This window comes from Notolepis coatsorum (genome assembly GCF_963971535.1).
Source record: "Notolepis coatsorum genome assembly, chromosome: 4".
Lineage (NCBI taxonomy): Eukaryota > Metazoa > Chordata > Actinopteri > Aulopiformes > Paralepididae > Notolepis > Notolepis coatsorum.
The window spans coordinates 48129649-48145448 of NC_140168.1; the positions used below are offsets into that span (position 1 = coordinate 48129649).

The following is a 15800-nucleotide window of genomic DNA, read 5'->3' on the forward strand; positions in this document are numbered from 1 at the left end:
GGATGCTCGCCCCAAAGCCTTGCGTGCAATTAGCAGCAGTGGTTTTTACATTTTTTTTTCTTATTTTTTTTTTTACATTTCGGTTGGTGGGTCAGTCTTTTTATTTAGCCTGGCAATAGGTTTGCTATTCAAATAACGTGCCGTTCCCAGACCCCTTTTCCCGCCCTCGTATGTCAGTCCACTGTAGTGCACAGCTACAGGTATGGAAAATAACAGATTTTATGGAGATAGATTTTTACAATGGGGAGGGGGGGGGGGGGGGGTAATAATAGTATTGCTTTGTTCCTCCCTAGCAAACCACTAGACGAGAGGAATACAAATACAAATAGTTTTCGCCGTCTTCCTCAGATGTAAAATGGTGACTAAAGTGTTTTTAATTAGTCTGGGTTATGAAAGGACAAAGGCAGACAGAAGAGGAGGGGGGCTTTCACAAGAAAGTGAAAATGAGAAAGCCAGTGGGAGTGAGAGAGAGAGAGAGAGAGAGAGAGAGAGAGAGAGAGAGAGAGAGAGAGAGAGAGAGAGAGAGAGAGAGAGAGAGAGAGAGAGAGACAGAGAGAGACAGATGGAGAGGATTTACCATTAACAGGCACGTAGGTGAAGCGCTGGTACTGGCTTCTTTTCCTCTTGCCGTTGCACACATAGAAGTTGACGTGAACTGGGCCTGCGGGTCTCTGGTTGCGATACGGAGGTATTTCAACAAGAAGAGAATTCTGTAACCCAAACAGAGTAACGCACTAGTGAGATAAGGTTCAGTTATATACCTATAGGTACATTTGACCTAAAAATAGACGTCTATAAAAGGGGGGAAGAGGGGGAGGGAATAGGCTTTATGTTTCAAGTTGGACTGCCATTAGCGAAATAACTGGGGTGCCAAGTATGTTCCCAGTGTTATGTTAGTCAGTAAGTGTACATTATGAAAAGGCATGCATCAGGAGAAGTAAGGTTCAGAATGGGAGAAATGGGAAAGAAAGCTTTTAGGTTTTCCGCACCTACTACATGGAACAATCTCCAGTCCGATCTGAAGATCCAAAGCTTGGTAACACTAAATGTATTTAAGGCTATGGTGAAGCCTATTGTAACCACGTTTTCTGTGTGCAGATGTTTTGTTTGACCATTTTGTAATGTTGCTTTTGTCTGTAGTGTCTATGTGTGTATGTTGAAACTTTGTGTTGCTGCTGTTTCTTGGCCAGGTCTCCCTTGTAAAAGAGATCCTGGATCTCAATTGGGACAAACCTGGTTAAATAAAGGCAATTTTTTTTTTTTTTTTTTTTAAGGGTTCAGAATGTCACCCCATGTGCTGCCTAACTTGCTAAGTGTGCCGTTAGTGAGGGGAGCTGATGCTGACAGTGTGTTGGGACTGTTGGACGGAGATTATTTTCATATGCTTTCCAGATCCTTCCCTCTCTGTGCATTCAGTCGAAAGCTATACGGCTGCAAGCTAGCCTAGCTTAGTGCAAATGGAATGGAAGCAGATACGCACCACTAGCCTGGCTCAAAACTCTGGGAGAGGTGTTTCTTGCCTACAACTAGGCTAGCTGGTCTGTATCCAATTCCATTAATTTGTGCTAAGCTAGGCTACAGAGGAAATTGGTATCTATGTTCCTGTCTGACTCTGGAGAAGATGGTAATTAAGCACATTTCCCATAATGTTGGCGTGTTCCTTTGAGACTTAAAACCTTCACCAAGTGGCACGTCATGCTTTATTCAACTGCTATTATTCAACTGTAGTCAACAAAAATGGCATGGATTCCTGACTTAATATATTATTTATGATTATTACATGGCGTTTTAACATTCGCCGAAATGCTTGATTGTGATTGGTCAATAGCCCCCGACAGCGGTGAATTATTTTTCGATAACCACCGGTGATTATTGTTTTTCGCAGCTGGAGTAATCAAGCCCACTGACACACACTGTTTCAGCTGCTCAGCATATGCACAGCTGCATTCAGTCATCAGTGCAAGCTGCCGGCGATGACAGCAGGAGCGACAGAACAGAACTGCGTCTGCATTTGATCTTGTAAAATGAATTAGGTATATTGTTAGTAAGTTAGCCATGTAATAAGCGGGATAATGTATAGCCTATACTCGGTCATTGTAGCAAAATAATTGACCTTCACTGACGTTTAAAACACCTCGGCGAGGCGCCTCGGTATTTTAAACTCTGTGTCGGTCAATTATTTTGCGACAATGACCTCGTAGCTATACATTATCCCTTACTTATTTTATGATTATTATTATAATATATATATATATATTTGTATCGTCTTATAGGGTAAGATAAGGTAAGCCCTTATTGGTAAACAACCTGTTTATATCTCCTCACTGTTAGATTGGAATATTGGAACCTATTCAACTCGATCGAATGACTGGATGGTTCTTAGGGTCCCTCAAGTTTGTTCTGAGCTAGGGAAGTCAGCCTTTTCCTTTGATGCCTCTAACTCATGGAATGTCCTTCAACTCACGCTAAAATTGGAGGTTCTCCCTTCCCTTGGAATGTTTAAATGTATGATTTCAGACCATTGTGTGACTACCTGTAACTGTTTTAGTTGATATTTTAAAATTATTTTTTAAACGTTTTTAATTTGTTTTACTCTGGTGTTTAAATTTCTGTGAATATTGTTTTTATTATGTACTGTACAATCGTCGTTTCTGTAAATGAGGGAAACCTCAGATGCTTACGATTTTAAATAAAGGTTGAAATTAAATGAAAAGATCTGAAATTTGGACCCCTAGCCCTATTTCCTATTTACCGTTAATCGGTAGAGTCCTTTCTCCGCATAATCCATGCTGTTCTTCATACTGGATACCCACAGCTCCTGCTAGTTAGTCACAAAACGAATGCAAAGTAATGGGGCCACTCTTCATTCTGTACCAGCCTGAAAATAAAAGCTGAAACCTACTCCACGTTGCATCCAAAGCAAAGCAGTGTATAAGTGCTTTTTACAGTGGCCCCATTCACTTTACATTAGCTCTGTGGCTAACTAAGGAGGAGCTGGTTATACAGTATGAGGCACGGCATGGATTGTGCTGAGACAGGACTCCGAAAATGGTAAATGGACACTTCCACACGGGAATCTAACCGGGAACCTTCCGCTTACCAGACCAAAACCCTGAAATTACCCTTTAAAACAAAAGGTCTTTGTGAAAATGCCTGTAATAATACAGTGACTTTCTCTGATTCAACAAAGGAAAAAATACAGAAATAAAAGTCTTGAGTTGATTTTCGCTTTGCCTTTTAAAGCCCCTAAAGCACACAGAGGAAGCTACAAAATAACCCGGTCCCCACACCAGATGGGTGAAACAACAGAGCCAGTGAAGTCAGCTTTCAGTAACCGTGGTTGTTTTCACGGTGAGTCTGAACTGGACCGAGAAGCAGCCAGACGGTTCATTTCATCTCTCCAGCAGGGCTCCCTGCTGTCTCAGAGGTGAGGTCAGGCCAACACAGACCCTGTGCCACGGTGCAGCCCCTGGCCATACCATGTATACACTCCACAAGATGTGTGTGTGTGTGTGTGTGTGTGTGTGTGTGTGTGTGTGTGTGTGTGTGTGTGTGTGTGTGTGTGTGTGTGTGTGTGTGTGTGTGTGTGTGTGTGTGTGTGTGTGTGTGTGTGTGTGTGTGTGTGTGTGTGTGTGTGTGTGTGTGTGTGTGTGTGTGTGTGTGTGTGTGTGTGTGTGTGTGTGTGTGTGTGTGTGCGTGCGTGCGTGCGTGCGTGCGTGCGTGCGTGCGTGCGTGCGTGCGTGCGTGCGTGCGTGCGTGCGTGCGTGCGTGCGTGCGTGCGTGCGTGCGTGCGTGCGTGTGTGTGTGTGTGAGCATGTGCATTTGTCTGTGTGTTTTTACGTGTATTTTTGTATATGTGTCAATGTGTGTATGCTTATTGCTTGTGTGCATGGTGCGTGTGTGTGTGTGTGTGTATGTGTATGTGTATGTGTATGTGTATGTGTATGTGTATGTGTATGTGTGTGTGTGTGTGTGTGTGTGTGTGTGTGTGTGTGTGTGTGTGTGTGTGTGTGTGTGTGTGTGTGTGTGTGTGTGTGTGTGTGTGTTGGAGAAGCTGTTTCAGTAGCCAGACTGGAAGTCATTTATCTTTGAAATAAGTTTGGGAGGAGGGCCGGTCCCGACACTGGGCTGACACACGCATTGTACTAAATCAGAGCAGCCATAACACCAAGTGAAGCCAGATGAGGCACTGCTGTCCTGCATACTGAACTCCATCCTTCCTTCAATACTAACGGCTGGCCTTGTCCTGCATACTGAACTCCATCCTTCAATACTATCGTCTGGTTTTGTTCTGCATACTCCATCCTTCCTTCAATACTATCAGCTGGCCTTGTCCTGCATACTGAACTCCATCCTTCCTTCAATACTATCAGCTAATAGTATCTGTCCGTCTGTCTAAACAGATATTTGGGTGGGCTGGGTAATATAACCAAAATGCCATATCACAATATATCTTTGTTTTGATGGTATTGTTTATAAAAAGTATTTGACAGTATTTAATTTTCCAGTCAAAATTACACAGTGATATGACGTTTATTTTTTGATGTATTTATCTTGTAATACAATTGTCACAGTGCAATTTAATTTAAAATTGTCTGTTTTCCTTTACTTTTCTACTACTCTACTAGAAGAAACAGCTATGAAAACCTGAGCAGTATTTCGAAGGCATGAGTGTGTGTGTTACTCATCATACCTCTGATACCATCTGCTAACCTCCTGTGTGGTCCCTGCCTGCGTCCCAGCAGGACTACAGGCCGGTGGCTCTAACCTCTCATATAATGAAGACCATGGAGAGGTTAGTCCTGGTGCAACTCCGCCCGGTGACCAAACCCCACCTAGACCCACTCCAGTTCGCCTACCAGTCCCGACTCGGGGTAGAGGATGTTGTCATCTACCTGCTGAACCGAGCCTACAATCACCTAGACAAGCCGGGGAGCACTGTGAGAGTCATGTTCTTTGACTTCTCCAGTGCTTTTGATACCATAAGGCCTGGGCTTACAGTATGTGCGCCTACGGAGCTGTGTGTCAGACAGACTGGTCAGCAACACCGGGGCCCCGCAGGGGACAGTCCTCTCTCCCTTCCTCTTCACCGTCTACACCAACGACTTCCACTATCGGTCAGAGTCCTGCCACCTTCAGAAGTTTTCTGATGACTCTGCGATAGTGGGATGTATAAAGGATGGTGAGGGAATACCGGGAACTGGTAGTGGACTTCGTCACATGGTGCGATAAAAACCACCTGCAGCTAAATGTGGCGAAGACCAGGGAACTGGTGGTGGAGCTGGGGAGGAGGAGGAGTGCACCTGTGACCCCCGTTTCCATCAGGGGAGTCGATGTGGACATGGTTGAGGAGTACAAATACCTCGGTGTGCACATCGACAACAAACTGAACGGGTCAAAACATGCAGAGGCACTGTACAAGAAGAGCCAGAGCCGACTCTACTTCCTCAGAAGGCTGAGATCCTTCAATGTCTGTACAAGGATGTTGACGATGTTCTATGAGTCTGTGGTGGCGGGCGCCTTCTTGTACGCTGTGACCTGCTGGGGCAGCGGACTGAGAGCAGGGGACACAAACAGGCTGGTTAAGCTGGTCGGGAAGGCCAGTAGCGTGGTTGGGGTGGAGCTGGACTCCCTAGCGAGGGTGGCGGAGAGGAGGAGCCTTGCTAAGCTCCAGGCTATCAGGGAAAACCCCTTCCACCCACTATACACAGACTTGGCTGACAGGAGGAGCATGTTCAGTGCTAGGCTCACACTACCTAAATGCAGCACTGAACGGCACAGGAAGTCCTTCATTCCGATAGCCATCAGACTATACAATGCATCACTGTGCCTCACTGCATCACTGAGCACAGAGTGACAGTTACCATCTTCCTGGACTCTTACTTTTGAAACAACACTGTGCAGTATTACACCTACTGTAGACTTCAGTATATTTTTACTGTATTTATTTACTGTATATTTTATTCTATTCTTATTCTTAGGAAATTTGTTTTTTATTCTTATTCGTAACTCTGGATAATAAAAATATTCCTATTGTATTCTATAATACGGGAGAACCTACTAATATTTCATACAATTGAAACTAAACTATTTGTTTAACCCCTTTTCCTTTTTTTTGCAATCTCCTCTTGATGATGGATGGGTTAAAGGTATTTTTCTTTATATTTTATTTCTTGGGTGGGTGGGGGTGGGTGTGTAGTCTGGTCTGCTTTGTGGTCCAAAAGCAGAGGATAACCCTGGCCAAAGCACTGACTGTCAGTGTTTAAAATGGGACCAAGCCAGGAGACTGGGCTATGGAAAGAGCCTCTTGTGTCTATTTGAGTATCGTACAGATGTGACCCTGCAACAACAGTGTGTGTGTGTGTGTGTGTGTGTGTGTGTGTGTGTGTGTGTGTGTGTGTGTGTGTGTGTGTGTGTGTGTGTGTGTGTGTGTGTGTGTGTGTGTGTGTGTGTGTGTGTGTGTGTGTGTGTGTGTGTGTGTGTGTGTGTGTGTGGTGGGGAGACACAGAGAGCAGGTGCAGTGCCTCACATGTAGACACACTAATCCCCTCATCTATCTCTCAAAACACTCTCTCTCTCTCTCTCTCTCTCTCTCTCTCTCTCTCTCTCTCTCTCTCTCTCTCTCTCTCTCTCTCTCTCTCTCTCTCTACCTCCCCCCTCCCCCCTCTCTGGGTGAGTCAGTCCCTACAGCCCCCAGCTGTCTGTCTCAGGACTAAGATGGGACACACTGCCAAAGCTCAAGACTCCCACAGGCTCCTCCAGGACAATGAACTCTGGAGAACCCTTTTCCACATTTTAAACATAACACCGTGTCTCCCCCCCATGGGGCCCTTCTCCCGATTCAGTTTGTATTTACAGTCGTGATTCAGGTGCAGTCTGTGAGTGTTGCTGATTTGTATCATTCAAGGGTTGGGAGGCAATTAATTCTAAATCACATAGAAAAAAACACAGGAGGCTGTATGCAGGGCTGGCGAGGTTTCTTTCGGTGGTGTCGTCAGACCCTTTTTAGGAAAACAATTTATTATTTTGGCCTCCCCTAAAGATTTAGTCATATAACAAAAATATATTAGCCCCATTAGCTGGCTTTCACTGACTCTAGCGTGCTCATTTCTTAAGCTAGCGTGAAGGTAGTGGTATCATGTGAAACTAGACAATCCATAAGTAGGCCTACCAAACATGGTACCATAGAAATTGTAGGGCCATTTTCAAAGGGGTCCCTTTGACCTCTCACCTCAAGATATATGAATTAAAATGAGTTCTATGTATACCCAAGAGCCTCCCATTTACAGACATGCCCAATTGATGCTATTTATGCATGGCACCTACAGTACTTAGAAAATGTTGAGTTGGACATAACTGCTTACTTCGTTGTAATTATAATCCACTGAAATACTCAAACTCAGTGAGGTAATCTGATTATTTTATGTTACTTTTGGATTACTTTCCCTCCAATTCGATATAATATGCATTTAAGGTAGACATTTTACTCCAATTTTCATTAAATCTTTATTTATACACGATAAATACACAGTAGTTAAACTCATGTATAATTTGCAGACTGGAATTTCTTTAGTTTGATCCACTTTTTCTCCTATTTTTCAATTTCTTCTCCCATCCCAATTTCTTTATTTTTTATTAAAAAAAATGTTATCTACTTTTTCTCCCATTTAAAATGTTTCTCCCATCCCAATTTCGTTGTATCCAATTCTACCCTCCCCTGTCTCGAACGTTGTTAGACCATGCCTCCCACTGGTCGGCTGCAATGTGGACGAAGCCTTGCATCACGTGTCCCCTCCGGTACACGAGGAGGCAGCCGTCGCATCTTTTCACCTGCACAGCTACTCTCTCAGTGGCGAGGAGTAGCACGTGGGAGGCTCACGCTGCCCCGTCACTTCCTGATTCTGCTGCGCAGGCACACCAACCGACCTGTAGGAGTCGCTGTCCACAACGTCCAATCCCCACCCACCGGCTTTCCCACCCTCTAACACTGCCAATTGTGTTAGTATGACGGCCGCCCAAGCCGGTAGCAACGCCGAGAGCTGGGCTCGATACCAGTATCTCCTGCGTTAGTGGCGAGCGCCTTGCCCACTGCGCCACTCAGCCGCCCGCAGACTGGAATTTTAACTGGGGGGGGGCCTGCATATCGGTATCAGTTGATATCGGTATCGGAAATTAAAAGTTGGACAGTATCGGTATATCGGATATCGGTAAAAAAAAGCCAATATCAAACATCCCTATCCAGAATCGGTTACTTAACACTTTGACTGCCTAAAAACGCTTTACAGCGTCATTGCTGGCCATGCTAAAGTTGCCGGGGGACGCTGTACAGCGTCCTTATATCAATATTTCAAAAATCTGGAATCGGATTCATATTCCCCCTCCGCTGGCCTGATATCCACCAGCAGGACCCACTGAGCTCTCTGGCGGTTCAGGAGCGCCATCTGGTGGCCGATCGGCGCAACCGCTTAACAGGAAGCGCAGTAGAGGTTTTGCTGGTCGGCCCTATTACTTCCGGCCACTCGGTATAGGTTCCGGCACTCTAGCTCGTCACTCTACATAGCGATCGATTGCCAATAACTCGATAAACAACATGATTTGGACGTATATACCATTATACAAGCTGGAGATGGACCGGGTAATAATATATCCCATAATGATAAAATTTCTACTCGACGATGATCGCCCAACGGCGCGCGGAGACTGGGGTGAGTTTCAGCGTGTAACGTTACCATCTTCGATACTAACTGCTTTTATCAACATTTGACCCACATTAGATGATTGGTATAACGCTGCCCACGGAATTATAAACGCCCCCTCGCCCATCCGGTCAACATCAGATGACGTGTAGTAACTTCTAGAAGTACGTCTAGTTGGAATTTTTTATATCGCGCTGATTGCCATCAAACTGTATTTCATCATCAATATAATGCATTTGGGGCTATATATCACGTTCTGGAGAAAGTTGCAGAAAGAGATGAAAACATACTTATACATTAGACCATACTTTACTATGAATATGTGAATGAAAAAGTTTAACGTTGCTACACAATGAACAATACATATAGGACTTTGAATGGGCCCTAATAATGGCAATGTAGCAATAGAATTTAAAAAGTTATAGCCCTGCAAAGAAGGGGACTTTCTCCATAGACAAATAGCGCTGGCAATCTATGGTATATCATTAATTTAACCCAAGGCAACCAAAGTGTTAACCGTACATTTCTTTTTGTATCTGGAATCAGATTACTGTGTTTTTTCAGTAACTGTAAAAGGATTATGGTTACTATTTTTTGTAATCAGATTAATTACATATAATCCATTACTTCCCAATCCTGGCTGTATGTTTTATGTTAATCTGTGAGAAAGAAGAAAAATCCTTTTTTCGTCACAGACACACACACACACACACTTTTACACACACACACACACACACACACACACACACACACACACACACACACACACACACACACACACACACACACACACACACACACACACACACACACACACACACACACACACACACACACACACACACACACACACACACACACACACACACACACACACACACACACACACACACACACACACACACACACACACACTTTTATTACTTACAGACTTTGAGGCGTCCCTCTCAACCTTGGCCTCAGTCTCCCAAAGGTGGTGACCATCTAACAAAGAGTGAAAAAAGTAATTTAGACACAAGACGGAAAATACGCTGAGCTACCTGGACAGTCAAGGCACCAGTGATGAAATGCTAAGAAATGTCATGAGTGTAACTGTTGTTTTTATTATCTGTTACATCATTAATATAGAAAGCAGCCCCAGAGGACAAGAGCTATCGTCAACGTCATACTGTCTGACCCACGGATCATGAGATCATATCCTCTGGTCTCGGTCTATCTCAGAAACTATCCAGAGAGAGAGGGGGGGGGGGGGGTCAGAGAGAGAGAGAGCGAGGGGGGGGGGCAGAGAGACAGATAGAGAGAGGGGGGTCAGAGAGAGAGAGAGAGGGGGGGGCAGAGGGACAGATAGAGAGAGGGGGGTCAGAGAGAGAGAGAGAGAGGGGGGGGGCAGAGGGACAGATAGAGAGAGGGGGGTCAGAGAGAGAGAGAGAGAGGGGGGGGGCAGAGATAGAGAGGGGGGGACAGAGAGACAGAGAGAGAGGGGGGGGACAGAGAGAGAGAGACAGAGAGACAGAGATAGAGAGACAGAGATATGGGGGGGCAGAGAGACAGAGAGAGAGAGGGGGGGGCAGAGATAGAGAGGGGGGGACAGAGAGAGAGCGAGAGAGGGGGACAGAGAGAGAGCGAGAGAGGGGGGCAGAGAGACAGAGAGAGAGAGGGGACAGAGAGACAGAGAGAGAGGGGGGAGACAGAGAGAGAGAGAAATCTGAACCATACCAAAGGGATGACTGACGTATTTTTTGCCGGACGGGAGAAGCCCTGACTTCATTCCTTTGTGGAATCCCAACGTGCCGCGGCCAATTCCGACTGGCGGGCTCGTTAACAGAGCCATAAACCGGGGATTCCGATAACTAGCAAGCTTTGAATGACTGGAAAATAATGACTGGCTCATCGCCTCTCAAACCATTGTTGATTTTCTATTTTCCCCCTAGAACTGGTGTATTCAAATACCAGGCTGCCTGTCACCCGCATATTATTAAATGTTTTATTAGTGTTATTTCCTGGTGATGCTCGTCTTTTTAGCCGACACGTCTTTCGGGAAAGAAGTTTTCCTATCAGGCAATAAAATGGGGGCAAACCAGCTGTTGGGTCCCCTTTGAAAAAAGGGTTTTTTGATTTGTTATTCTGCTCTATGGGAAATCAACAAAAAGCCACTTTCACACAGTTTACAAGATAAAGAAGGAAAAGCATTTATTTTTTTCTTTCTTCTTCTTACACCCACGTCTCATTAACGAGGTCCAAAATAGAACTGAAATCACAGTGAAAACAAATGTCCCCGGTGGAAGTGAAACGTGCCAGTGCTGCAGTTTCTCACAACTTAAAAGTCCTCTCCTGAAGAACATTGAGTGAGACAGGTACTAGACCTTTCAGCTGGGCTGTCTGCAACCGGATAAGCAGGCAGTTAAAATAAGAGTGGACGGCTTAATGCGGAGGGATAAGGTATCCCCCCCTCTGATGACAGAGGGGCAAGGAGGTGGCCAGAGATGGAGTCTCTCTCTCTCTCTCTCTCTCTCTCTCTCTCTCTCTCTCTGGGAACCTCTCCAGAAGGGAAGCCTAAGAGGATGTATGTTGAGTCCACCAAGGAGGTAAACATGTTTTTCAGATCTCACCCTCACACACACGCACACGCATGACACACCATATTTCTTGGCAAACATCAATACAGAAGCAAAAGGAAGAAAAAAATAATGAAATTGAGCAATTTGTTTTCACTCTAATGCCTAATGCCAGGAAAATTGCTTAAAAATGTAAAAGCTTCAGTAGTGTGTGTATGTGGGATACCTTTGTATAAAAAAGATGTTCTGGATTAACTGATAACCACAGAATGTTCAAGTGGGCCATAGCAACGTCTGCACAAACGTGTCCACCAATCTGCCAGTTAAAGACCTCAGTAACAGTTACAGCCTCTCTCCTAATACACTCCTACCCACACTCGACAAACCCAATACCACCCAACCCAGTGCCCTGGATTCAATCCAATACTATCTACGTGTGTCAGACACACACACACACACACACACACACACACACACACACACACACACACACACACACACACACACACACACACACACACACACACACACACACACACACACACACACACACACACACACACACACACACACACACACACACACACAACACACACACACACACACACACACACACACACACACACACACACACACACACACACACACACACACACACACACACACACACACACACACACACACACACACACACACACACACACACACACACACACACACACACACACACACACACACACACACACACACACACACACACACACACACACACACACACACACACACACACACACACACACACACACACACACACACACACACACACACACACACACACACACACACACACACACACACACACACACACACACACACACACACACACACACACACACACACACACACACACACACACACACACACACACACACACACACACACACACACACACACACACACACACACACACACACACACACACACACACACCACACACACACACACACACACACACACACACACACACACACACACACACACACACACACACACACACACACACACACACACACACACACACACACACACACACACACACACACACACACACACACACACACACACACACACACACACACACACACACACACACACACACACACACACTACCCCAACCATATACACCCAAGACCCCTCTCACGATCCCCCGAAACCCCATTTTGAATCCCAATGTTGCAAGACGTCTTGACAACTCCCATTTCTTAAACTGTGGTCTATCCAAGCCATTACCTTGGTAGTAGGGACAGACATAACACAGGCTAGCCGACGACACATGGCAGTAGTGGTGCAGTCGGTGTGTGTGCACAGAAGCCTGGCAGCTCCCAAGGCGTGGATCAGACTGTATACAATACAACTATTTGTCATGCAGGGTTTATAGAAGGGAATCAAGCAGCTCCTTGTGCTCCTTAATTGGGGTGGGGTGGAGTAACTCTGGTGCCCGGAGCGCAACAGCGGGGTGGCGTGTGCCCAAAGCCCTCATAATGTACAGTAAATATAAACACATGCTCTGCCCAGGCCCACGTGGCACGACTGAAAGGGATCCCTTGTCCTCCTCGTTGGGCGGTTGGGACTCCTTCCTCTCCTGCTGCCCTGGGAGCACGTGGATCGTGGACGCTGCGTGCTGAAGTTGCCGTCACATGGGACGGGGGGTGGTTACTGAGGCGAGCCAGCTCCCTCTCCAGTCTCCCGAGGCTACTCTGACGCATGGCAGCCAAGGAGATGGAGATACTAAAGCTCCTCTTCAGCACGACGCACGCCGCTCGCGACAGTGGCGCCGCCACAGCACAGTTTCATCGGCGTACAGCGAGATATATCTCCCCCTCGAGTCAATGGAAATCAAATGGTCTTTCCTCGAACAGGCCTACAGTATGATTTTGTGAATCATACACTGTAATTTATCAAAACAAACCCACCCCCCTCTCACACTCCATTTATGTGGCTGTAATTGATTTGTTTATGAAAAACAGCCATTGTTCTCAGCAGTGCCGAGGCCAGCCAAAACCGCCAAACGACTTTAAGTGGAAGTCATTGTTCTATGAATGCAATGAATCTGATCCAATGCCGACTGACCATGTGTGCACCGCCAAGGGGAAGCACCCCTCCCAACGAGGACTCAAAGAGACCCATAAAACCACGACCAGCTAAAATATACATCTCGCTTTCCCTGACTGCAGAAAAGAGCCTCAATCACTGAGGCTTACTTACTTTCTACTACTTCAGTACTTTCATCTCGCTCAAACACTTACGGGCTTTCCCTCTTAAAAGGAGTATGGTTATCTATAATTTTCTATGGGGAATTCCAGACAGCACCTGGCAGCTCCGACAGCCAGATAATCCTCTCCCAATTCAATTTGGAGGTCCTCTTACTTGTACAGTTGCTTGGGCCAAGAACAACTAGACGGGGCCGTCGCGATGTGGCAGCCAGGTTTGGAGTACCTGGTCCAAGCCTGCCCCCCCCCCCCCACACACACACACACACACACAATGGCTCTGACGGTTAGCTTGGGGTCAGGGGTCATAAAATGAAACGGCTCTGGAGGGCTAAACTGACTCAGGGCTTTCGGCTCTGAGAGAAGTAGCAAGTTAAGTGCCACGATACAGACTGCAAAGGATCAGGCAGCCATCCAGTCTGCCTGGCCAGATGTGAAAGCACTCTTTTGAGTCTCTCAAGGTCCGATTCCTCTGCTAGGATTCCCTTTCAGCTCACTCTTTAATATTCAGCCATTATCCATGATGCTAGGGAAATACTGAGTACACTCCTATGCTATCATACACTACACTATAGCCTACTATACTATTCAATACTATGCTATACTGTACTATAGTATGACCTATACTATACAGCTGTTCAGTATTCACATACTCATGTAATTGCTCTCTCTCTTCATAAAAATAACTGTATGCACTGTATGCATATGTTTTACAGTGTGATCTGTTTCACAGATTTACATAATGTATTTACACAGACAACAAATGAACGCCTCAGACCGTTAGCGTCCCATAGTATCAATTCCTTGAACCTCAAACCCACAAATAAAAGGACAAATTTAGGGTTGGGTACCAAGAATTGAGAACCAAGTGGTACTGGTGTCGACATGCTCGGTACTGCCCGGACGGACCCGATCACTTACATTGATTTTGGTGCCACACCTTAATGCACGACGACAATCAATCGTCTTTTGTTGGTCGGGAAAGTACACTTTTCTAGTTTCACAATTCTGGAGGAATACCTATTTCTAACACATGATTTTGTGTTAGAAATAGGTAACCCTTTTGCCTGCATGTTATGATGTGGATTAAAACCTTTTGGTTTAAAGAACCGCACCGGAACTACTTCCGAGGCGATCGCTGTCCTGGGAAAAACCATGATGCTCGTGTTCATCGCTGTGATGAATGATCCTGACCAAAGCAAACATTATGTGCAGTACGGTGGCCAGTATAGGACAGCTCCTACATGAAACTGCTCACAATAAGGTCTTTGGATCAGAGAATCAGTATCAACAGTAAAAATAAACAACAACACCAAGGCAATAGACAGCCACAAGAATGAATTAACAAAAAGTTTATCTAATCTTCACTTTAAAAATAAAAAAATCAGGGTGCCCCAGTGGCGAACCACATAGCGCGCTCAGCCGCGACACGGCCGACCCGGGTTCGACTCCCGAACCCGTCGTTATTTGCCGAATGTCTTCCGCCCGCTCTGTCTCCCATTCCTCCTCTGTCTCTCCCTACTGGACTGCCCAGTAGCAATAAAGCGATAAAACGCCAAAAAATAAATCTTAAAAAAAGAAAAACAAAAAAAATCTTTCTACTATATCTTGTCAAACTTAATTGACTTATTGAGCTTAATTTAACGTCATTGACTTATTCTTGAACTGTATTTATATAAATGTTGCACAGTGTCCATTTCCTCTCTCTTTCTGAAGAGTGCGGGTAGTTTTCCCCTTCAGACTGTTCACAGCGTACATCCGTTTTCACTTCTTTTTACAGTGTAGGCCGTTCCACGTTTCTACTTTTAACAGTGTAAATCTGTCTCTCGCTGCAGCTTTTACAATATCCAGTCCCATCCTGTGCAATCAGTTTATATTGGACTCTTTTTGTACAATAGCACTATGGTCAATGTCTGTCTGGCTCAAGTCAAGCCCTGTGGCATTTAGCGTTGCCAATGTTCCTGATCATACAAATGCCTTTCCTGTGTCCACTTCTGTGCCTCCTCCAATACATGTGGCACCTGACAGCAAGGAGTTTCACTGGGAGAGCATAACGCACATGGAGGTTCACGCTATCTCCCCCAGATCCCCTGAGCAGACACCTAGATCAACCAGTAGGAGTCGCTAACACAGCGATCAGGACTATCACACTGCCAGTTGTGTTCGTAGGAATGTCTGCCCAAACCGGAAGTGCCACTGCCAGGGATCTGTGGTTTAACAGACACCCTAAATAAGCATCTGGGTTACTGTTGATCTCTAATGGCTATTCCTTAGAATTG

General features: G+C 45.5%; 1 protein-coding gene across 2 annotated transcripts in view; it reads right to left on the bottom strand.

Moving 5' to 3' along the window:
* Positions 1-15800, bottom strand: part of nfatc1 (nuclear factor of activated T cells 1) — a 52920-nt gene that overhangs the window by 14899 nt on the left and 22221 nt on the right. Inside the window, exons 7-8 of one of the 2 annotated variants that reach the window (XM_084311683.1) lie at positions 9625-9680; positions 578-710 (exon numbers count right to left, since the gene is read on the bottom strand). The exons of the other annotated variant lie outside the window; for it this stretch is intronic. Coding sequence (XP_084167809.1) covers positions 578-710; positions 9625-9680 — 189 coding nt within the window. The remainder of the gene's footprint in view (positions 1-577; positions 711-9624; positions 9681-15800) is intronic. 2 annotated transcript variants of the gene reach the window in all.